At 35.4% G+C, this 23,991-nt stretch overlaps 2 protein-coding genes across 3 annotated transcripts in view; one reads left to right on the top strand and one right to left on the bottom strand.

Annotated features, from left to right (window-relative positions):
- Positions 1-1,293, bottom strand: part of LOC135688772 (uncharacterized) — a 28,377-nt gene extending 27,084 nt beyond the window's left edge. For both annotated transcript variants that reach the window (XM_065205764.2, XM_065205765.2), the window contains exons 1-2: positions 1,212-1,293; positions 388-470 (exon numbers count right to left, since the gene is read on the bottom strand). In XM_065205764.2, coding sequence (XP_065061836.2) covers positions 388-470; positions 1,212-1,253 — 125 coding nt within the window. In that variant the 5' untranslated portion in view covers positions 1,254-1,293. The remainder of the gene's footprint in view (positions 1-387; positions 471-1,211) is intronic.
- Positions 1,294-8,225: 6,932 nt separating this feature from the next.
- On the top strand, positions 8,226-10,580 carry LOC135688773 (3-galactosyl-N-acetylglucosaminide 4-alpha-L-fucosyltransferase FUT3). Its single transcript, XM_065205768.2, has one exon. It carries the CDS (start codon positions 8,453-8,455, stop codon positions 9,677-9,679), a length of 1,227 nt encoding a protein of 408 aa, XP_065061840.2. The 5' UTR covers positions 8,226-8,452; the 3' UTR covers positions 9,680-10,580.
- Positions 10,581-23,991: the final 13,411 nt, after the last annotated feature.

Raw genomic sequence — 23,991 nt, 5'->3', positions numbered from 1 at the left:
ATGCAGGTGTAGGAATCATGAGGTGTAGGCATATTGAGAGGAGGGGCCATGACACAGGCACCATGAAGCATTGAGAAAAGTGGGGGATCTAAAAAAGTGGGGGAGGACTAAAACTAAATAAAAAGAGGCTGTACTGATGATTCTTCTCTTGACATCGTACATTTCTGGCAAAAGTGGGGGCTCAAGCCACCCTAACCCTAACCACCATGTGACACTGTCTGATAAGCAAAACTTCTCAGTATTCTTAAAACTACCTTCAGATGCTACAGAAACAAATGCAAATCCAAAAAGCCATTACAGAGGGACCAAAACAAAGCAAAATTTTTCAAAACCTGCAAAAAATATTTTTTGTTATTTCCCATGGTTTTAAATAAGGTTACACTATACCTTTCTTCCAAAAAGTTTCCATTTTGATGTCTTGCCTCTTCAAGAGAATGAACAAAGTCTGGCCATGTCAGCAGTACATCGACCTTTGGCAAGATGTATTTCAATTAAATTGACAAAACAAAGGAATGTTTGATAAAAAAGTTGAGCTAATTGCTGATTTATTGCCCCTGTTTTTACTTAATAAATGAGAGTGTTTCTTGGATTGTTTACAAATATGCAGAAAATTTCGGTACTCTTTCAAATAACACGATGAGTTGTTTCTAGGAATACTTAAAAGCTATAGGGTAAAAAAGGAAATACGGAAGTGTTTATCCTGACAATAGAACTTATACTCCAAGCCTATATTCTGTGTTCCCCTCCCCTTTGCATGCCCCTCTCCCCCTTGAAGCAGTCTTCACTGGCGCCTGATCACTCTATTATAGCTTATGTTTTGGAGTCAAATCAAGGTGTTTCGAATAATTTTAGCAGGGATTTTATGTAGCTTAACTTAAATACATAAAAAAATATGATATTAGAAGCAAATGTTACTGCTGGGGAGAAATCAGGCGCCTTTCGAGTCATTTGTGCGGGATAGGATCAATAAAAGACTTTCAATTTGTGAAGGTCTTTGCACAACGGAATGGAACGAAACACTTTGGCCCATTCCGTGTTGTCTTGTTAGCTTTGGTGATGAAAATTACTTAACAATACAAATGGTTTGCTAATGACGATTATTGTCAAGTATGGAAGTAGCTAATCGTAGCAAAGATGAAGAAATAAATGATGAAATACGTCGAGGAAAGGAGGAATGGGGGAGTGAGTATCTTTAATGCAGAAATGTTTACCTTTGACGCATCTGCTTCCGTATCTTCATCGATCACTTGCATTTTGAACACAAAACACTGCGTTAGGTTCCCTGTGAAAATGTGGCTTCCTAACCACAGGTGAACCAAGGTAATTCAACGATTTTGTAAAAACGTCACGGAATCTTTGTAATCTGGGCCGGTTAAGTTATAAATCTTGAATGTTTATCAAGATATGGAAATGCAAAGAGTTTGTTCTTTTGCTCTACCATCTCAACGATGTAATTAAAAGCGTCTCTCACAATTTCTGGGGTGAGGCAGGACAGGACAAATGAAAGATCTATAGCAAATTGCAAATTTCATGTGGGCGGTGATCTCAGACAAAAATTGCATATGCGCAGTTTATACAAGAAATTGTGTTCATATGGTTGATTTGCGCACTCTTTATTGATGCCATATGCATAAAAGAGAAGCCCTCCCGGAATGGTCGTTTTTATGTTCAAAGAATGTTCAATTCTCTGTCAACATCTGTAATTTTCAAATTTTTAAAATGAGCAAGCTTTCTGAAAATTCGGAAAAAAGACTGGGACTGCAGCCAGTGGGACTACTTAGTGGGACTACATAAACTCAGAATAGGTCCAAGGATTGAACCCTGTGGAACTCCAGATTTAAACTGCTGAGCTTCCGATAGGACGTCATTGTAGCTCACTTGTGCTGACCGATTAAACAAGTAGTCCTCAAACCAGGTAAGTTCTTTGCCGTCAATACCATATGATGGTAGCTTGGTCAACAATTTGGAATGGCTGATGGTGTCAAAGGCCTTACTAAGATCAACAAACACAGCGCCGACTAGTTGCCCTATATCCTGAGTTTCGAACAATATTTTGCGGTACAGAATTTGAAAATGGCTTGAAAAAAGCAAACATTTTACAACATAGTAAAGGCTTTTTCGTCTGACACTCTTCAGAGCATAAAACGTCAGAATAAGGGTCCGAAAGAACACGATGAAAAATATATACCCAGTTGTGGATCGAAATAGGCCAATCAGAAAAACGCAAGCACAAGACCGGTAGAGTTGACCAATCAGTGTCGCGAGCCTAAAGAAAAATTACCTCTGGAGTCCAAGAGAGAAAACGAACTCCTTCTGTCTACACAATGGCGGCTTTTTCGTTTGTATGTAGATCGATTCCAAAACTGCTAGATGGAAGGACGACCGGGCTCTGCCAATTATCCGAAAAATGTCGTCATTATAGAGTTTTGCACAATCTGGGTTGTCTAAAAGATGTTGACCGATGGAACTACAAGATCGAGGAGGCTGTTCTATTTGAGGGGCAGTTTTGTTTCTTATGTTGGAAGGAACATGCTGTTTTATCCTATCTCCCAATCTTTGCGTTGTGCGTCCTACGTAGCCAGAACCACACTGGCACGTAAATTCATAAATGACGGAACTTTTTTGGTTGGTAGGATCCTGATTTTTATATAAACAAGAAACGAATTACTATCCCTATCTCTCCGATAAAAACGGTACCGCGACACGAAACATGTGTTGATTGCTGTTATCTACATTATCTCTGTAGGTAGAACTTGTTCACAGTGAATTATGTTGATAATTTTTGCTAGGATTCGACAAGAACAGATTAAGAATTTGAATACACTCTTTTCTTTTATAAGAACCAGTAAATTTAAGTTCAGGCTGACTGTTCTTAATTTTTTCGAAAATCTGAGGCTGGATTGTTCTTAATTTGTTCTTAATTAAGAGGGTGTAAGCAGTGCTATTGCTAGCTTTTTCCCTCTTAGGAGATGTTCAAGCCTCATTTGCCAACAAAGTGAGTGAGACAGCCTTAATTTGCTGACAAATTTGAATATTCGCCGAAAAAGCACCCAAACATTGCTAAAAATCCTCGATTTTGAGAAAAAATGTTGTTCAAAATTGCATTTGGCAGAAGCTCTGCCTCAGCTTGTACTTAATTTGTTCTTAACTTGACCAAGTTTTGAGGCTCGTGTTCTTATAAAATTGTTCTTATAAAAAATGAGTGTAAATAAAGAATACTATTTTAGAATGCGATGCGCGAGAATTCTGTTTTGATGCGTGTAACCGTGACAGATACTGAAATGCTTTTCTTTTCTTCTCAACCTAAATTATAATAGAGCAATCAAAGCAATGGACATCGTGTCATGATTGATAATGGAACAGGAAAAAGTAGAAAGACTCTTGACTTAAGCAAACCTGACCTGAATGACATACAAAGAAAGGCATTGCTGGGGATGCACGCTTTTTCAGGTAATGACTATGTATCTCGCATGCTTCGAAAAGGCAAGCACCTGTGCTGGAAACACGTAAAAGACAACAAAAGGTATCTGGAGCTATTTAGCTGTTTGGGGACAGAAGTTCAAATTAATGATCAACAGCTAAATGGCCTTGAAGAGTTCGTATGCGTTATTTTTGGACAAAAAAACTCAGCTCGGTAAATGATGCTAGAATAGAACTTTTTTGGGAAAGAATGGAGAGAAACAACAAAATAACAGGTCTATCTCTTCTTCCGCCATGCGAAAGCAGCCTTGCAAAGCATAGTTGATTTTCAAATTTTGTTGAATGTGTTAAGACGATAATTCTTACAGGGAACTGGGAGAGAAGTGAATAGAAGCTTAGATAATAGAATGTGAGGGGGCAGCTGGTGTTGAATGTCTCATAAGAGCTTTATTTATGATCGCTGTTATTCATTCTCATTCTATTGCAGCTTAGGCTGCTAAGCAGGATAGCCAGGGGCGGCGCCACGGGTTGGACAAGTCCATCCAACTTTTTTTGAGATCGACTTTCTAATTTTTCAAAATTGAAACAGCGTTATGTTGTTTTAGTTTAGTTCGTTGGTTTTAAATAGCCTTTGTAGCTATTTTGTATACATGAACTTAAAATAAAGAAATGAAAAAAAGACAATGGAATTTTCTCCGCGCGATTAATAACTTTCGTGGAGTTGTTATGACATTCAGTGCTGAGGAGAGGGGGGTCAGGGGGGTCACTGAGCCGGGGGCCCCTGGCTAAAGAGGCCAGAAAAATAACTCAATTAAAAACATTTTCTAAGTGATAATCCAGCTACCTTAAACTGTCATTAACAGAGACCATAATGCAAAAGTCTATTAAAAAGGTAAGGTAGAAGCAGTTTGAGTCTCACTGCTTGAGTGTCAAAAATATTTGTGTTAACGATAGATCAGCCCCAAGTCTAATTGATAAAATTTTATGAATTGATAACATTGGACCCATTAACCATCGGTGGAAGTCTAATTAATAAAATATCTGACAATTTGCCAGTTCAGTTAATTTCAGTTCAGTTCAGTTCATTCATTCATTCATTCATTCATTCATTCATTTATTTTATATTCCACTACATACAGATACTCTAATATCAAACTACTTACAACAATTATAATGAATGAGACAATAAACATAGAATATAACAAAGATTTGACACTACACTAGAGGATTTGCAATCTTCTTGCTTTTTGTAAATCAGTTACGTGAAAATAAAGCAGGGCCTATTTAAAGAAATTTTCAATACTGCACATTTTTAAGTAATTTTCAATACTGCACATTTATAATCATATTTTTTTATAGGAAATTTTGTTGTTGCAATCAGTGCAAACCCCTGCAAACCCCAGATATCTTAGCCATGCAAGTATAGCGAGGAAATTGCCCGAATTTTGAACACGTGTATAGGCCATGACGGAGAAATCACAAACAGATAGACGATAATATACACAATCAATAATAACATTTCAAAACAGCAACAAAACAAACAGAAGCTACAAAACCTGAATAGAAACATAGTCATTTATCTCTTGTAAACAGAGTCACTATCTGGACATGTTTTGTCTGGACAGTAAAACAAAACAGTTTTAATAGGCTCTTTATCTTTCTTTAAGCTCGTTAAGTTAAGTTATAGGCTCGTTAAGTTAAGTGAGCTTCTGCTAGATGCCCAGAGCATCATAGGGCAACTGATAAATTATTACTCAATGTTTTATCTTCGACAAGATCAAATTACGAAATTTACAGCAATGCTGACATTTACAGGAGATGTTTTGTTTTTGGTTCTGGGAATTTCGATTTGTTTTAAGATTTGATAAGAGTGTCTCTCCGATGGTCATACGAGAATTACAATACATGAAGTCTATATCGAACTGACGAGGAAATTTCACACTTTTTGAACAAAGCAGGAATCTGGGATTGCCGCAAATAGACATTTTCACAAATCCCAAAATTCAATACTGTACATTTTCGAAATCAATACTGCACGTTTTTAAATTAATACTGCACAAAGTGTGTAATACTGCACACTAAAATAGGCTCTGAAATAAAGTCAATATTAAGAGTATGCATAGGTACTTCAGCAATTTTAATAAAGAAGCTTACAGTACTTACATGTGAAGCTCAACAGACTTGCTTTTGTCATAATAATAATCATAATTCTGATAACAATACATAATATGAGCATATTCAAAATACATTCTTGGAACTACTAGATAAACATGCCCCATTGAGGCCTAAATCAAAGTGTCTAAAAAGACAACAGCGTGAACCTTGGATAACTGACGAAAGATGACTTTTGCTTTGAGAGGTATAGAATATTTAGAAGTACTCTAAACCGAGTAATTACGTCATACTTTAATGATTTCAGAAAAGATTCCAAAAAAAATCTGGAAAGGAATCAATGAAATTTTAAACAGAAAAAATCTGGAAAGGAATCAATGAAATTTTAAACATAAATAAAACCGAATATTCTCAAGATATAAAACTAAATCTTAAAGGAAAATTGATCTCTGATGTTAAACAAGTGGGGAATGTATTTAATCACTTTTTCATTAATAAAGCCCAGACACTTGCAAACAAGCTTGGCCCTGCTAAAGCAAATCACAAAAACTTCTTAACTTTTTCCATTGTAAAAAGCTTTTTCATTAATCCTGCTGATCCGGGTGAGGTTAAATGTGAACTAATAAACCTGGATGAATCCAAATCACCAGGCTCGTCTGACATCAAGACAATCGTATCATGACAATAAGAATGATTAAATACCTGAATGAATTCTTATCTGGCGTTCTTGCAGATTTGATTAATGAATCTTTCAGCTCAGGAATACATCCAACCCTTCTTAAAATTGCAAAAGTGCCTATACCAATTTTGCCTATACCAATTTTTGAAGCTAAATCTAGTTTAGACGTTTCAAACTATCGTCCTATATCACTGCTGCCAATATTTAATAAAATCTTTGAAAGAATTATGTATAAAAGACTTATAGGCTTAGAAAAGCACAACTTACTCTTTTCACACCAATTTGGCTCTCAAAAAAAACAAATCCACCTCACAAGCAATACTAGACCTTTGCAACCAACTAACCAGTGTTGTGGATAAAAAACAAGTTTCTTGCTGCATCTTTTTAGATCTTGCTAAAGCTTTCGACACGGTTGACACAAAATTTTACTAGCCAAACTCAGCCACTATGGTATAAGAAGAAATCCTTTAAACTGGTTCAAACCGTACTTATCAAATAGGAAACAAAAAGCTTGCATAAATGGAATTTTATCTGAGCCCCAAATTGTTACACATGGTGTACCCCAAGGAAGTGTTCTTGGTTCTCTTCTATTCCTGTAATATATAAACGATCTGCCTTCGCACTCCAAAATCCTTAAATTCCATCTTTTCGCTGATGATACAAGCATCTTCCATTCTAATGATAACCCAAAGGATAATGATAATCTAATGATAATCATGAGTTAAAAAATGTTTCAACATGGCTTTCCGCCAACAGGTTATCACTTAACGTTGATAAATCTAATTTCCTTACTATCTCAAATAAGAAAAAATTGATTCTATCCTAGTCATCAAAATTGATAATATTTTCATTAAGGAAAAAGACCATATAAAATATCTTGGTATTCTAATTGTTAACAGATTAAGTTGGAAACAACATGCACAAAATGTCACCACAAAAATCTCGAAAAGCATCAGAATACTGGCAAAGATGAGACACTCTGTTTCATTAGATGTACTAAAATAATTGTATCATGCTTTTATTTTTCCTCATCTCAGCTATAGTATCATTAATTGGGGGTAGTGCTTCAAAATCTGCTACGAATAATTTGAATAAAAGTTTTAAAAAAGCGATTAGAATTGTGAACTTTGCAGGCTATACGCCTGGGTCGAAACCAAGCTATAGAGCTGGGTCAAAGTTAAGAATTATGAACTTTGCAGGCTATAGAGCTGGGTTGAAACCCTTGCTTTCTAAACTAGGTTTACTAAAATTTGAAGATACTTATAAATTTGAAACTGCAAAATTCACGCACGATGTTAACAACAACAACATCAACCCGACTTTATGTGACCTAATTCGAAAAACCAATGTACGGCACAGCTCTAACACTCGCCAAGCCACTTAGAATCAGTTCTCCCTGCCTCTGGTAACAACAGAATGTCGGAAAAGATTAATTACATTCAATGGCATCAAAATATGGAATGAAAAACCCTGAGAAATTCGTTCTATGTCAAGTAAAAATAAATTTAGTAAAGTTCTTTATAAGTGGTTATTGCAACATGATGAAAATCACAAATCTTTAGTCAAGCACTCAGTTATATCGTGAATATTAAGCTTAACCCCCTCCAATGCAAGCCATTCTTGAACCTAACTGCAGTGTTCCCTCCCCTATTATTTCTACCATTTGATGCTGAATGAAAAAGTTTGATTTGATTTTGATTTGATAGTCAGTATTCAACACACGGTGTTACACCAATCTCTCGCCTAGGCCCCTTTATCGGCTCCACTCTTTCATTGTCCACCCCACTCTTTTGGGACTGGCGCCGTCCCTATGGATAACACGTCTTATCCCCTCAAACTCAAACTCAACAAATTTTTTTAGCAAATCAAGTTAATTACAAGCTACGTCATTCTAAAGTTGTTTAATACAATCAATAACATAAATTTAAAAAAAGGCATCAGCTTTACTTAACACAATACCCATGATTAACGATACAAAGCACAAGAACGGGGAATTCTACTCTTCAATTTCTTTTTTAAAATGTAACCTCATAATATCTTCTCCTGGCATGCTCCAATGATATATAATCATTGGCATGTTCAAACAATTGAATTCAACCCGAAGCTTTTGTGCTGACGATAAAAGATGATTACGTTGAATGAACAGCCTTGAAAAAAGATAGGTCGCCAAGGTAACTGGGTTGGTATAATGCGCAGGCTGAGGAAAAGTAAGACATTGCATGTTGCAGGTTGTTCCGCAATATGGAGTCGCGGAAGCTGTCGAGTATCTTTGTTACATTAACTTTAATCGTAGCAATTGCATTTCTATTTTTTCAATATAATTATCATCTTGGCAATTTAAAGTACCGTATCATCCAGCCGGGTATTTGGTCAAAAGTTCACAACAGAAACGTGAAGGCCAATAAATCAATTGTTATTCTGGAGCCGCACAGGAGACGCTTGATTCTAATTTACACGAATCTGTTTGGAAATCGAGAATGGTATCATTTACCGAAATCTGAGGCACCGAAATTTGCTGACAGATGTGAATATAAAAACTGTGAAGTAACGTATGACCAAAACAAGTTTACGGAAAGCGATGCTGTGGTATTTCATGCAAGGGACATGCCATCAAGCCAGTTTTTGCATGACTTTAGTAGCAAAAGTAGGCCCTCTCGTCAGAGATGGGCGTATTTCATATCAGAAAACCCAATCAACACACCCGATCGAACGCCACTGAATGGACTTTTCAACTTTACAATGACCTATAAGAAAGAGAGCGATGTTTGGCTACCATATAAACAGTACCATAAGTTAACGCCAGCAGAATCTAAGCCCGCGATAATAAATTATGCAGAAGAGAAGAACAAGGTCCCTGATAGAAAACTAGTTATGTGGATAAGCAGTCATTGTGGGACGCTTCGAGACCAATATGCGAAAAAGCTTCAAGAATTTGTTTCCATTCGTGTGGCAGGAGGATGTGCCCACCAATTTAAGTTACCCTTCCATAATTGCAATCAAGGTGGCAGGGAGGCATGTTTCAGGCATATAAAAGAACATAAGTTTTATTTGTCTTTTGAGAATGCCTTTTGTGACCAATATGTGACAGAAAAATACTGGTACAATGCACTGGAAATGGGTAGTGTTCCAATTGTTTTGGGTGCTGGGCCCTACAATGACCCAAAGGTGGCGATCCCTGGCTCATTTATAAATGTTGAAGACTTCGCAACAGTCAAAGATCTTGCAGACTATTTGATTTACTTAGACAAAAATGATACTGCCTATAATGAATATTTCAAATGGAAAGAGACATACAAATTAACTGATGAACTTGGCTGGCCTTTTCCTGATATTTTTACTTGTGACTTATGCAAATTGCTACACACAGATGCTACAGTAAAAGTCTATGATCGGCTATCAGATTTTTGGAGTGGCAATGACTGTGTTGGCAAAGATAACAAAGTGAAAAGTATACTCAGTAAAAGCTAAGGGTGTTGTAACATTTAGTTTCATGTTTGCCTTTTAAACAGCCTGCATGGTAGAAGGTTGTAAATTTTTTTTGTATTTAAATTCCATGCAGCATTTCATATTCAATTATTTATTTAAAGATTTGTATCCTGGTCCTGCTAAAAACAACTAAAAGCCTTTAAAAAATCATACTCCAAGGCAAACCAAATTTGAAACTATGATAGTAGCAAACGGTTTCCTAGGATATTCCCTTGAACTGGATATTACTTACTTCGCATCATCAAGGGTGGGCATACATCTTTGGTTATGAATTCGGTACTGCAAGGTTTGATATCTTTAGTGACCATTGTTATCATATAAATGTATACTTATTAAAACTAAGATAGCTTCTGGTTGACTTTCGTAGTTCTGTTTGTGGGAAAATAACCTTACAATTTTAATTTCACAGAAATATTGTCAGTTTTTCATGGATTCAGTAGTTTTATTCCCCGTAAACAATACTTTTTGCATTCATACATACTGTAAACAGTTGTTTCAGCATCTTATGCAACATGGCATAGAAACTACCAAACATTGCAACCTATCTCAAGAAATTCCTCAGATATAAAGTTAGTTCTACAGCAATATTTTTAGGATGAATCCTTTTGGAAAAACATTTCTGTTTCTTTAATCAAACTAAGAACATGAAATGAAAATGCAACAGTTTTTATCTGGCTTAAGAATTTGATTGACTGGAGAAAATGTATGAAGGTGTTAGGACCAGAGCAAGGCATCTTTTTCTCAAATCCTGTTTTGCCCTGATTTGTCATTTTTAAAACCTCCAGAGTTTTTGTGAATTCTTGTTATGTTGATGTGCCCTTGAAAAATTCTGTAGATTTCATATGATATTGATTGTAAATGATTGAAAACATATTTTCCCTTATGCTTTTTGTTTTCTCCTATTCTGATCTTAATCCCTTGATTAAAGTTTGCAACTTATTATAGATGAGTCATAATCCCATTTATGATTTCACTATGTTCTGTTGATGGGAAATAAAGAGTGACTGAGATGACTTGTTTCTTTTTTTTTAGAAGAAGAGAACTCAAGTTTTTATCAGGAGCTAGGCAATTGCCATGTAACATGAGCTCATTTGGTCCCAAGTGATTCAATTGTTTTTTTGTTTACCCTCAAAAAGGCCTCCTGGGTTTTTTAGATGTGGTCTATTTTGAGGGGGGGGGGGCTTTCTGAGAGGGGCCTTTTAAAATTACCTTCAAATTGTCATCCAAATAGTTCATTTTGTAGCTTTGTCACAATTTTTGAGTTAATTTCATTTTGCATTTTTCTCAAATAACTCCTTCTAAGATATTACAACAAATGATAAATAAAGACACAAAAGATATCGTAATCCAAATTCTTGATATTTTCATTGTTTTTGGGTCTTTGGTTAATTTCTTGTTTTTTTAGTTTTTTTGCTTTGTGTTTACATGGTGCTTACATTCATGGACAAAATGATGTAAAACTCGTATATTGCCATGCTAGGGTGGGAGCTTATTAAAAAGTTTTACTACATGGGGCTTGTCAAAGGAGAGGTCATATGCAAAGGGGGAAACTGGGGATTTACGGTACAGAATTCAGTATTCAAGCCTGGTCTGTGATGCATGACATTGCTTCCTTGCATAGCCACTGTAACTTTGCTTCTGGAATGTTAATATGAATGGCAAATGAATTCCATAACAACCATTTATGATTTTGCGTCCACTCCATTCAACGTCACCAATTGAATTTTTATTGTAACAAGGGATAGACATTTTAAACCTGCCTCAAAATTGTTAGAAGCTCAAACTTATGGAAAATAGTTTGAAAACATAAAGAAAGTTAGTGGTGACCTCTTGTTTATGCATATTCGCTTGTGAAGTTAGCTGCCATGTTAGTAATAAGCTCGTGCAGGCAAATTTAATATTATGGGACTTTTGACAAGGTGGGTTTATAGATCTGCTGAATTCTCTCTCCCCCCTCTTTTGTCATCATTTCCTCATTTTGTTTTCTGCTTCGTAGGAACATTATATTTGTGTTTTACCATAATACCGCACTCTTTATGCAAAGAAATAATTTACTTTTGCAATAGTGAACGAGATTTCGACAAATTCTTGAGGATTTCTAAGGATTTCTGGATAAAACAATAGGATTTCCACCATAGTTGTACCCTATTTCCTCGAGGTGTTTTGCATTGGGCATTTTGCATTTAGTTGTAAAATAGTGAGATATTATCTGTTTTGAATTTACTATCAACTTTTAAAGCATTTACGTATACTATACGTGGTTATGGGAGTATTTGGCAAGGGAAATGTATTATCTGTTCGGCCTAGCGAATGCGGGGGTAGCAGGTAGGCACTGGAAATTAAATTTCACGATCACGCCTTCCAAAATCTCCCTTAATTTCAACAAGAGAGCCTAAGCACCCCCCCCCCCCCACTTCACGACACCACAGCTCTAGAGTTAACTGTATGCATCAAATTGATCTTTTTGAGCATTTAAATCTTAATCAACAGCTCCCGAAACATCATCTTCAGGCAGAACATTATATATTTCCAGCCACTAACTCGAAGGAGCTTTCAAGTCAGTGATGTATCTAATAAAACAGAACATTTAAGTTACAAGTTAACAGCATCATAAATATGGTAAAATGTCAAGATGCTAAGAATATTATCTTATTCTGAGAAAGTTCAATGATAATCGAAGTTAAAAGAATAAAAACTGAATTATAAAATAAAATGCAAAGATTTGAGAAAATTATATTACCGGTCCTTTTGGTAATATTTAATAGCTATCTAATGCGAGTAATTTCCTGAATTTTAACAAAATATTTTCTACCAAGAGATCTTCGGTTATGACAAAATTCTGCATGTAGTTTCTGGTTGGCAGAGCTTTTTGGAATCTCTGAATACTGGAGATACATATCTGGCCAGGTACCGAAAACCAAGACTTTCTGCTGGTAAAAAAGTAAGCTTGTGTGTGAAAAATGCTTGGATACAAACAGGTTGTTGTGTCAATAGATGTTTAAAAATGTTTGGAGATTGATACAACGATAGCTTGCTGCGAAATATGGTGAGGACCATTAGAAACCGTTTCGTGATGTTTTGCGAGGCCCTATAAGAGGGGACGACATTATTTCATAATTCATGATGATATCTTACAATTAATTCATATTTCAAATTACCAAAGTTAAGTATTTCGAAATTGTCCAATGTTCCATTCTACCCACAAAGTAGAAAGTTTTTAGGAGATGTCAGGACACATGGGACCGACTCACATACAAAATGGACTGAGTCTTCAAAACCAAACTTTGCAGATAAAATATTGAAAATGTGTAAAGAATATGTTCAGGAATAGCCAAAGGGCCCCGTACTAAGGTAAAAGTAGGGAATTGATTCTCTTTGGAACTGTGGTGATCCTTTGGTACTTTTGAGAGGAATCTAAGGACACTGGATGAGAAATCCGTCTTTGTTTTGCTCAACTTGTTTTTGGGGAACAACTAAAGAAACTCGAAAAACATACACGTATCAAAACTGATAGTCTAAAGTCTTTTGCGTGGAGGGTACAACCTGAAGGGGCCAGTCTTCGTCTAATTTGTTTAAAATAAGAATAACCTCGCGGGAAACATGTCTAGACTCAGATAAAAAAAATTGAAAAATGAACAATATCTATTTGGAGATTTAAAAATTTAGAAGACAGATTTTATCAGCAAATCAATCCTGCAACTTAAATAGTTTACAAAACTGTTGTTTAGTTGTATTAGAAAGAATTTATAGTATAAAGATGTGGAACAATTAATATAGATAAAAACATTTGTATGATGCTATCTGGTATTTTCGTCTATTTTTTTGAGATAATATAAGCCAAAACTGTTTGCGGTAGATTCTATGCTATTGGCATTTTTACTAATCATGAAGTATGAAAAGCCGCCTCTTATTTTAAGTGCCTCCTTTGAGAAAATGCCCCGAAAAAGTTTGAAAAATTTAAAAGAGCAACCCAGGCGTAATATGGTATCAGCTCTACATATCAAAAGTCACTTGAGTCAATGCTGTTATCAAATAGCTAATTCTAACACAACATTCAAAGATGTATTCAGTTATTTTGTTATTTCATATTTCATGCTGGGAACCAAAGTTATTTCGAAACCAAAAAATCTAAATAGTCATATTTTCTCCCCGAAAACTTAAATTACTTCATATTTCCAAAACCCCTTATAGGGCCTCTGTTGCTATCGCGGCCGCGTCTTCGCGCTTAATTTCATTGCGGATTGCGGCATTTGGTTGATTTTTGCACGGTTCTGCGGCTTTTGGTCCTCCTATAATAGGCCCCCTTGATAGTGGAACAGATTGTTCCTGCTGTGGACTATGTTTGCTAACACATATATTTAGGCCTATGTCAACGAGGATATGACATGCACGAACTAGGCCTACGGCACCTGATGATAAGGCAGGCAACGCTTATAATGCTAGCCTGCGTCACAGACCACTCTTGTATATTGCTAGAAAAACAATGAAACAAACTGCCTGGTTCTAATATAATTTTGTTGCTGTGCTGATAATTGGCATGCCTAAAGTATCCCATGCTTTGATAATGGCTAGTGGACTTACATGCTAAATTTCCATAAGATGTAGCTTGAAATATTCAGAACGAATGTCTCCAGCACAAATGCTTCATTGTTCTTGCTCGTTAGAGGCATACAATGCAAGTTTGGGATACAATGAGGCATGAAATTAGTGTTGTCTTAATCTTTTCAGTCTTTTAATGGCCTTTTTCGTTATTGATGTTGTGTAAGATGAGAGTCTAGAGTTCTAAAGTGTGACGTCATCAATAACCTTTTTTAGAATTTTTGAATTTTAACCACATAGCGTAAAAGATCACCATGAAATACTTTCAAATACGCAAAATTGGGCAAATATGTCTAAAATCTTCTGAGATATGGCCAATGAAAGATTTGGAGTTTGCTAACGAATCACTGTTATTTTGGCTCTGTTCATAAAGTTATGAACAGAGACCAAAATACTGAGTTTTGATGGGGAGAGAACCAAAAAACATGTGGCCATATCTCTGCCATTTCGTAATACACTTGCCTGATTTTGCAAATTTAGAGGTATCCATGATGCTCTTTCAGGTTTCGGGATCCAAATTAAAAAATTCTAAAAAAATATGTTTGTGATGTCATTACCTTAGAACTCTATTGAAATTGTTTCAGAGGAGAATTTCGGTTTCGAATCTTCATCTAAATTCTCATAGTCTTTGGTTGTATCATGGAGACCATTTTCCATAGAACATCTTGAAGAATGAAAATTTTGCTGGTGACATTGTTTTTTGATTGTTCAGATGTTACGTTGCTTTCTCAGATGTTGGAAACTCGATAAAGTAAAAAGTAGATGAAGTTTTTTCTCAGTTCTTCTCTTAAAATTCATTCATTTATAGCAATATCTATAGCAGTTGGTTGGAAGCTTTTAGTGAGGTCGTGGTGCGTTCAATTCTAGGTAAAAATTTTCTTTTTGTTCCATCCAAAGCTAAGATTTTGTTTATACAATATTAAAACTTAGGTACTAAACAGCCTTTTACAAGCACTGTCACGCCATTAAATTATATGAATATATTTGAAACGAAACCTCGAGTGCTTTCACAAGCCAAGCCAACCGGGTTGAATGCCACCAGCCTTTTTCTTAAGCCGCTCTTACACGGTCAGATTTTGTCGAATTCGACAATTGACCGGGACAATTTTGTACCGTTACGGTTCGCAAGTGTTTACACTGTCGCGGTTACAAATTATTCCGTTTAGCCGTCCCGTTTACACTGTACCGGTACGACCTTAATTTAATGGTAGAAAATTGTTTAGAAGAAGCTGCATTTTTTGCATCCATCATGGCGGCAAAAAACCTGTCACGTGACAAGTGGGAATAATCTATAGTAAATTCTAGAGTCGAAGCAGAAGATAGGAATGGAGAGGCGCATAAGGGTCTATCTGAGAAGAAGGATAAGCGGACGCAATTTTTATGTTACTCGCTCGAAACACCCAGGGTATAGTCCGTTCTAATGCGAGTAAATAGGTTAATTCGAGTAGCTACGTGTGGAGGGACGCAGCAATATTTTAATTTGCAAAGAATGTATCCGCATACATGTGGGCGGGCCTTGTCCCAAGAGAGATAAAAATCGCATAGCCAGCAAGCAATTTAATGCTCAAAGCTGGTCTAATACTTATAGCAGCTGCTCTTACCGAAAACATAATCTGTACAAATATTGATAAATTACTTTTACTGTTGTTATCTTGTATAATTAGGCAGCATGACCTAGAATTACTTCTTGAGCCTCTGTTGTAGCGTCCTTCAAGTGAGGCAATAGCGAAACAGAGGCTCGTGGAGTAAGTCTAAGCATGACCATCCCAGTATCCCTGTGGATAGCTGAATTAACTTTGACTTCGTTACGTGTAGACGCACAAATGCAGATTCAAAATGTCAGCATACGAAAGAACAACGAAAAAGTGCAGTCAAACATCACGACTATTTTTTATAAGAAACCTAGTGTCATTTGCCATTTTTGGACTTATTTTGATAGAATTTAGAACTAAAAGTTCCTTAAAAGGTGCCTAATTCAATTGCATATTTGCCGCCAAGAAAATCCAATTTATGCAATTTTTTCAGTGGAACCGAAATCTTAATTCCTGCTTGTTAGACTGATCAAAACATTCAAAATTTGAACTTCCTTAGGTTCCTTAGGGACTTTGTCTTTAGTTCTAACAGCTCTTTGATTTTGTTCTGCCTTCTTTGTACACGGCGGATCTTACCCTTGAAAAGACGAAGAATTTTGTGTTTAAATAACAATTATCAAGTTTGAATCAAGTCTAGACTTCATGGAGTCAGGGACGAAAACAAGTTGCTAATTTTGGGGGGGCGTGGAAGTATGAAAATTCCAACTTTAAGTGATAAATTTTTCATTCGACCAGTAGATCTGTTGTACCTACCAAATTGATATTTGTAAATAGCCCGAACACCATAGTTCTATTTTCTTTATAATTACCAAATCTTTACTCAATAATTAGCCTAAAGCATAAAAGCCTAAATCTCTAAATTTTGATTAACAAGAAACAAACATTAAACATACTGTAAGAAGTAAAGCAACATTTAAGCAAAACCAGTATTAGATATACTTAATGATTAGTAGTATTCTTTCAGATCAATTGATCAATTTTATCTAAAATACATTTTTTCACGATATAGAAGCACCAAGAATTTGGGCCTTTTATTTTCGTTCTTGATCGAAGAAAACTACCTTTAAACTTTTCAGAGGGCCAAATGCCTTTTCATTCTTTACAATTGAAATGATGATTTGAGAACAAACTTGTGCATATGCCTGATTCGAAAGATGAAATACTCTTCTTTGATCAAATACTTCTACTGCAGTTTTTGCAATGTGTTCTTGCTTCACAGCAATTTTGTCATAGGAATTAATGATAAGGACTCAAGGACATTAACAAATAACAGGGGGAGTTTAGCGTAAACTCGTTTCTTATAAGAAGCGTTGAGAATTTTTAGTACTGAAAGATTCTTAATCTTTTATTGAATTAACTACTCGTAGTTTCTAAAAAAATTCCAACTCTAATATTTTCTGATCAATGCGGGTATTATTATTCCAAACTGTAAGCTTCAAGTTTCTTATCCGTAAGTTCACCTTGCCTGTTTGTAATTTGATTCAACTCCCGTCAGAAAGAAAGGAAAAGAAAACGGGGCAAGTGTGCAATTTGGATCCAATGGAGACGGGATTCCCAATAGAAAACGATTGGATGAGTCAGCTTCAGCCTGTGAATTTTAATGTTTAGAATTTTTATATTTAAAATAAAAAAACTTCTTAAAATATAAAATTCACAAGTTTAGTCTTAAGAAAAAAATTCCAAGTCAACCGTTACGTTTTCCAACTGTAACTGGATTTTCCAAACTTTGGGGGGGCGTTACGCCCCCCACGCCCCCCTATTATTTACGTGCCTGCATGGAGTGCTGTTGAAGTATCCCAAAATGCTTACAGAAATGACCGGTTTTTGACAAGTTAATTTTCCTCAAAAATCTTCCTGTTCTCTATTCAATATCAAGAAAAAAAGGTTTTAATCAAATCTTGTCTCCAATGAAAGCAAATTTATGCCCTAAAAAAGAGCTTTTCTGTCAAAGATTTTAGTGAAAAAAGGCAAGGCAATAGTCTTACAAATTTACGGGTCAAAAATCGGTCATTTTTGTATTGATATAGCCTTGTCTTTTTTCATAGAAACCGTGACAGAAAAAACTCTCTTTTAGAGCAGCATAAATCTTCTTTGATTGGAGTCAAGTCGATCCCCACTTACATGACAAAAGTATTAGGACGATCGTCTCGAAGCAAATGTGGTTAATCCTTTGCTCAAAGAACAACATAGAAAATTGGTGGAACATAACGAGATTGCTGGTTGAGATTTTCGATTGCAATTTAACCCAATTGTAAAAACAAACATAAATTTAATAATATGTAAAAAAGTAAACTTTTTAGACAAGTAACATTTGCTTTATTTTATATTTTGTCAGATGACATCCAATAATCTAGACAGCCGCCATTTGCATTGAAACTCGCTGAAAAAAATTTCCAATGAAAAATTTTCGAATGCAGGCCCAACCAATAGTCGGCCTGCCCCGCATGCCCAGGCCTACCATTCTTTTAATTTTAATCGGCCTTGTGAACCTATTGTTCTTGTAAATAACATGTGGTGTTGTAGACTTGCTGCAAACAAACTTTCTTGCATTTTCAGCAAACAAACGACTCGCTACACACAAATATTTTATTGCTTCTTGTTCTCTTTCTGGTCGTTTTTGTGTTTTCGGCATTGAAACTAAAACATTGAAATCTTCCATTTCTCCTTGACATTTTGTTACTTTTCTATCATAGAAAGGTAGGAAATAAATCGAATTTGCTAGGATTTGCATTTTTGCTGACACCATTTCTAGAACCCCTCCAAAACAGCAAGATTTGTTCAATCAATGTTAGAATACTAGTTTGGAGACGCCATTTTGTTGTTATTCATTGTCCTAATACTTTTGTCACGTAAGTGTGCTTTCATTTGGGTATAGCATTGTCTTTCGTCACAGAAAGCTGTAACAGAAAAAAACTATCTTTTAGAGAGAAAATCTGCTTTGATTGAAGTAAAGACTTGCTTGAAAGATTTCTATTGTTAATATAGAGAACGGCAGGACTTGGAAAAAGATTTGCCGGTCAAAAAAACTTCAAGCCTCTTCAAGGGGAAAAAAGTTTGCAAAATTTTCAGCTTTTTAAAATTTTTACAAGTCCATGGACAATGGTTTTGAGAAATGACCAATTTTTGCAAAATATGATCTAGAAATTCATCAAAGACACTTCTATCGGTGTAAGTCAAAGCTGTTAAGTCACTCTTTTCAGACAAATTGTGCAAACTGTGATGCTAGCATAAAACTTTGCAATAAGGGACAGTTTGATACGTTGAAAACGATTGGATATGGACCCCAACTGAATTTTGCCCCCTTCTTCTATTTTAGACGGGTGTACAATGTCCTATACCTTTTTTGATAGTATTATCGTTATCGTATCTTAGTCTTACATTGGCACAACACAATAGCATGAAACTTTGCAATAAGGGGCAGTTTGATACGTTGAGAATGATTGGATATGGACCCCAACTGAAAAATTGCCCCCCTCTTCCATTTTAGACTGGTGTACAATGTCCTAGACCTTTTTTGATAGTACTATCGTTATCGTATCTTAGTCTTACATTGGCACAACACAATAGCATGAAACTTTGCAATAAGGGGCAGTTTGATACTTTGAGAGTGATTGGATATTGACCCTGAACGTAAAATGTTAAAAAGAGGGGCTCTAAGAAAGTTGTAAATTGTTCTTGCCATGTAATGATTGCGCCTTAAACATGACGAGGGTTAATGTTTTTCCGATCATTGGTTGAGGAACCAGGTACATAGATTGTCTTGAGGGGTAGCTGAGATCAGAACATTGATACGACGGGAAGGGTGGGATGAAACTTCATTGCACGTGAGGGGGTAAAATGTTTATATTGGCCAGGGGTCTAGTGAATGCCGCCACCATGCTTTGCGGCGAGAGAAATTTTGGGATATGCTATTTCAAGAAAATGTAAATGAATTATTTATACCATTGATAAGGAAGAACTTTTTTTTAAAATTAATGACCCATTGGTTGGATTTTGAATTGACAAATTTTCTTTTGTGCTAACAAATAGAGATTTTCTATCTATATATGAAGTACTTTGTGTATATTTTCATGCATATGAAGTTTGCAATGCGTTTGAATCTGTCAGTTGTTCTTTTTAATTGCCAATATCTGACATGTGATGAAGTAACAATTCTTCACAGCTTTCTTTGCGTTACAGAATTTTTGGCTATATCCATGCACGAACGATGTGAAGGAAGTTGACCCCCCCCCAACATTTTTCGAAAATTTTAAAAAGAGGAGCTGCCCCCTGGCCCCCTGAGCCTCTCATCTCTATTTCTCTGCTGACTAGTGCTTATTATGTTAAATTGTCAGATTTTTTAGATTGGCCAGAGATTTTTTGAAAAATGACTTAGTTCTTCTTTGCAAATTTTGACCTCGAAATTTATCAAAAACACTTCTAATGATGTTCCGAACGTGGTTTCTAGCATTTCAAGTTTCTTTCAATGAAAAGATATTTTACAGAATATTCATATTTTGAAATTTTAGGTAGTATTGGGCAAAAACATATTTTGACCAGAATGTTCCTAGGGCTTAAGAAGATCAATGGCCTTTACGCTTATGATTTAAACTTTAAAAACATCGATTGCTAGGTTGCTAGATTGTTATGCAAAATTTACTGTCTATTATGATCAGGAAATTTTGTGTGCTTTTGACAATGGCGTAAAGGAAGCATCAAGCATTTGAGGCTCTAAGGAAGAATCTGCTACGGGACACCTACTAAAAGACTGCAAGAAAATCCAATCTATATGTGAAGAGCAAGTCAAATACTATAGCAAAATGTAAAAATGAGGATTTTTTCTAGTTAGCTAGAGGGAGCCGAGTTAAAGAACTTCAGTTGAAGAGTTTTAGAGGTTTACAAATATACATTTAAAAACAGCTTAGGCCCCTATTTCGTAGGCCCTAAGGGAATTAGGGAATGCAAACTCGAATGCTAGCCTTTCAACAAAATCATAATAAAGTTTTGCTTCTTCTACCAAATAGATTCTGCAAATCAAATAAATGAAGCAAAAAAGTGAAACGAACATTCGGCTCACTTAGATACAAAAGAATATATCTTCGTAACACCACATCTTCGTTACACATACCTTCGTAACAAAGCAAAGACTTGACAATGTCACTCTCTTTGATATCGAACGTTAATATTCAAATCACGTTCTCGAAAAAAATATCGAAATAATCGATATATTTGGTCACCGTCGTGGGAGAGATTCGTACTTTTATAGCCTGCGCGCAGACTCGATATATATTTCTTATAATGAAAACTCGAAAGCTATTTTTGTAATGTGTCATGATTTTAAGAATGCTAATTAGTTAGCCTCGTGTTAATGAGTCATTATGACGTTGCCAGTCATTTTTGATTAATGTTAGAAAATTTTATGCGTAAAAGGATACTTAAACATATGGACATTAGTATTTTTCGGGCAAAAATAATTTGAGTAGCCCTCTCCCCCCTCTCCGAACTAAGCCCGTACGCCTATGCTTTACCGGTTCTTTTTTCTTTTGTTTTTTTCAAGTTTCATTTTTGTTTCATAGAAATAGGAACAGGGACAGGTTAAAGAAGCGAGCTGCAAACCATAGTATCTTATAAGATCGCTCTAAAGTTCAATAAACGGCTCGAAAGCTAAACATTTGAAGATGGAGTGGAAATGATTCTTTTAGACGAAGAAATTCGTATCTTATTTTTTCGACAACAAAGTGCAATCCAAAAGCTAGCCCAATCTGGAAGCGAGTGAGATCTTAAATTTCAAGATTTACGCTCAATGCTGAAAGCAAGTTTCCACCAAAAGCAAAATTTTTTTAAAAACTCCATTGTAATGCATAGATTAGCAACAGAGAGTACAAAAGCCACTAAAGAGCTTCATCTTTTAAAGAAATGCCTTTATCAATCATACTTCATGATCATGCTTTATCAAGCAAGTTGATACCATCAACAATCCTCTTCATGGAAGTGTTTGAAAAAGCTTTCGACTCTGTTGCTACAGAAAAACTCAATATTCTTTTTTATACTAACTTTTGATACAAAAATATCAAAGAAAATATTACGAAGACGTTCAAGTAATTCGAAAGTTTTGATAACATAATGATAATTTCAGTATTCTTTTTCTAGTTAAAAATGATTTTGGTTAAAGATTGTGTTATGAATCAACAGTTATTCAGCACTCAGTGATAAGCACAATATAAAACTAAGCGCATCAGAATCTTTTCAATTGCTTCAGATCATTTTCAACAGCGACAAAAGAGTCTCAAATTGGCGCAAAAACAAATCTGATGGCTCACTCATCACATTCCTGTGCATTTATATAACATCATTACTCTAATTATGGTTGCCAGATGGTTGAAATGGTTGGCCACCAGAAATTTTCAATTACACAATTTACAGTCCAATTAGGGTAGTCAAACAAATAATTCACAAATAACCAAATTTTGGCAAATTCTGTGGGATTGTAGTTTAATAAAAATGGCTTTGCATGTTGAAGCAACATATATTTGGTTTTTTCCTTTTGTTTGTTATCTTTCACTTTGTTTCATGTTTCGTCAATGGAATTTTTAAGATTTTTTGACATGCTGCTACCCACCACCTGTTGAAAAATACCTCTTCCTCTGTATTTTTGAATTGCTTCGCTTTGTTCTTCACTTGCAGCCAAATTTCGGCCAACTTCTGCTTTCTCAAATAAATTTTGTTAGCCAGGGGCTTTGAAGAAATTGCTGTAAAGTGAATCCAAGCTTAAAAAGTGAAGAAATTCCGCAATAGAAACAAAAAATCGTTTGACACTGATAATCCAAAATAAGCGCATAACTGCTAGATAAGTGAAAAAGTGAACACATGCATGCAATATTCAATGCGTGTGATTTTCAACACACATGGAAATTTCTTCATGACGAAGAATTGATTATTTGTGTCGAAGCTTTTTCTACTTTTAAATATGATTTTAGAATCGAATGATGTACCACAATCCTTTTGCCAATGACATCTTTCTTCTTTCGTAGCAAAGAGAATATTTATAAGTTTCCTTTTACGTCATGATTGTAGAGTTCTAAAGAAAATTTGCAAAGGGGTCGTTTTAATTTCATATTGCTGATCGCGATGGCAGTGACCATTAGCTCTATTGCTAAATTGTCAAAAAGTTTAGCAAGCAACTTGACTTTCTTGTAGGTATTACAAACATGATCAAGTTCAGAAACTAACCGACGTTCGAAAGAGAAAGTACCAGACACTATTACTCTAACATTAGTTTCTATTTTGCATTCGAGAACGTATCTTTAAGGACATCGTTGAGATGGGAGCTTAATAGAGAGAGAAACGTTACGCAGTGCATTGTTCGCCAAATGTGTTTCGAATTTTGTTTATTCACTTTCATTATCTTTATATGCATATATCACGATACTTCTATAAACGAAGGTGATTTACCATTTCGGATTGAAACGACACTGAATAAGGCCGTCAATCTTTTGACAGAATAAGCCAATAAACCAGGGCTGGGCAGTTAATTTTGAGAAGGGCCTCATGATAAACCTGAACTGAATCTGAGGGCGTGGTAACGATTACATTATTCTGCGGAATACATTTTCCCCAATGTAAAAAGCAATCAATTACACTAAATTTTTTGCTCCTACCAATAACCAGAAAGATAAAGATTTTACGTGAATGTTTCTATAAAAATATAAAATTGTGGTATGGATCGAGCGGAATATACACATACAAATTTCAATGTTCCGACACACAAGCGGGTCGAACAGGAACATAAGATGCCCAGGTAGGTAATAAGCTATAGGTACGAGCTCTGCGAACGTCGAGAAGCAATGCAATAATTTGTCAATGAATTCATCAAATGGGAATCTAATTGTAAGTAAACTGACGTATTTTTGTTATTTTTTATTCTTTCAAATTTCATTCTTCTAAAGAGCTCTTATTCAACATCAATGTCGAACACCCTTCTAGATTTTTAAATCGAATGTCTATGCGTTTTCGTGCTCCATTGTCTCGATTTTAGCTGATCAAATGAAATTCATCACAGTTAATTTCACAAGGGATGTCGTAGAATTTGATTACATTGCTTTAATTGTTGTATTAAGTCTTTTT

The sequence above is a fragment of the Rhopilema esculentum genome, chromosome 9 (assembly GCF_057945365.1).
Source record: "Rhopilema esculentum isolate cy_ngs chromosome 9, ASM5794536v1, whole genome shotgun sequence".
Classification (NCBI taxonomy): Eukaryota; Metazoa; Cnidaria; class Scyphozoa; order Rhizostomeae; family Rhizostomatidae; genus Rhopilema; species Rhopilema esculentum.
This window is presented reverse-complemented; position numbering and strand designations above follow the sequence as displayed.

Coding starts and splice junctions, on each gene's coding strand:
- LOC135688773 (XM_065205768.2), top strand. CDS start 8,453: ATGGAGTCGCGGAAGCTGTCGAGTATCTTTGTTACATTAACTTTAATC.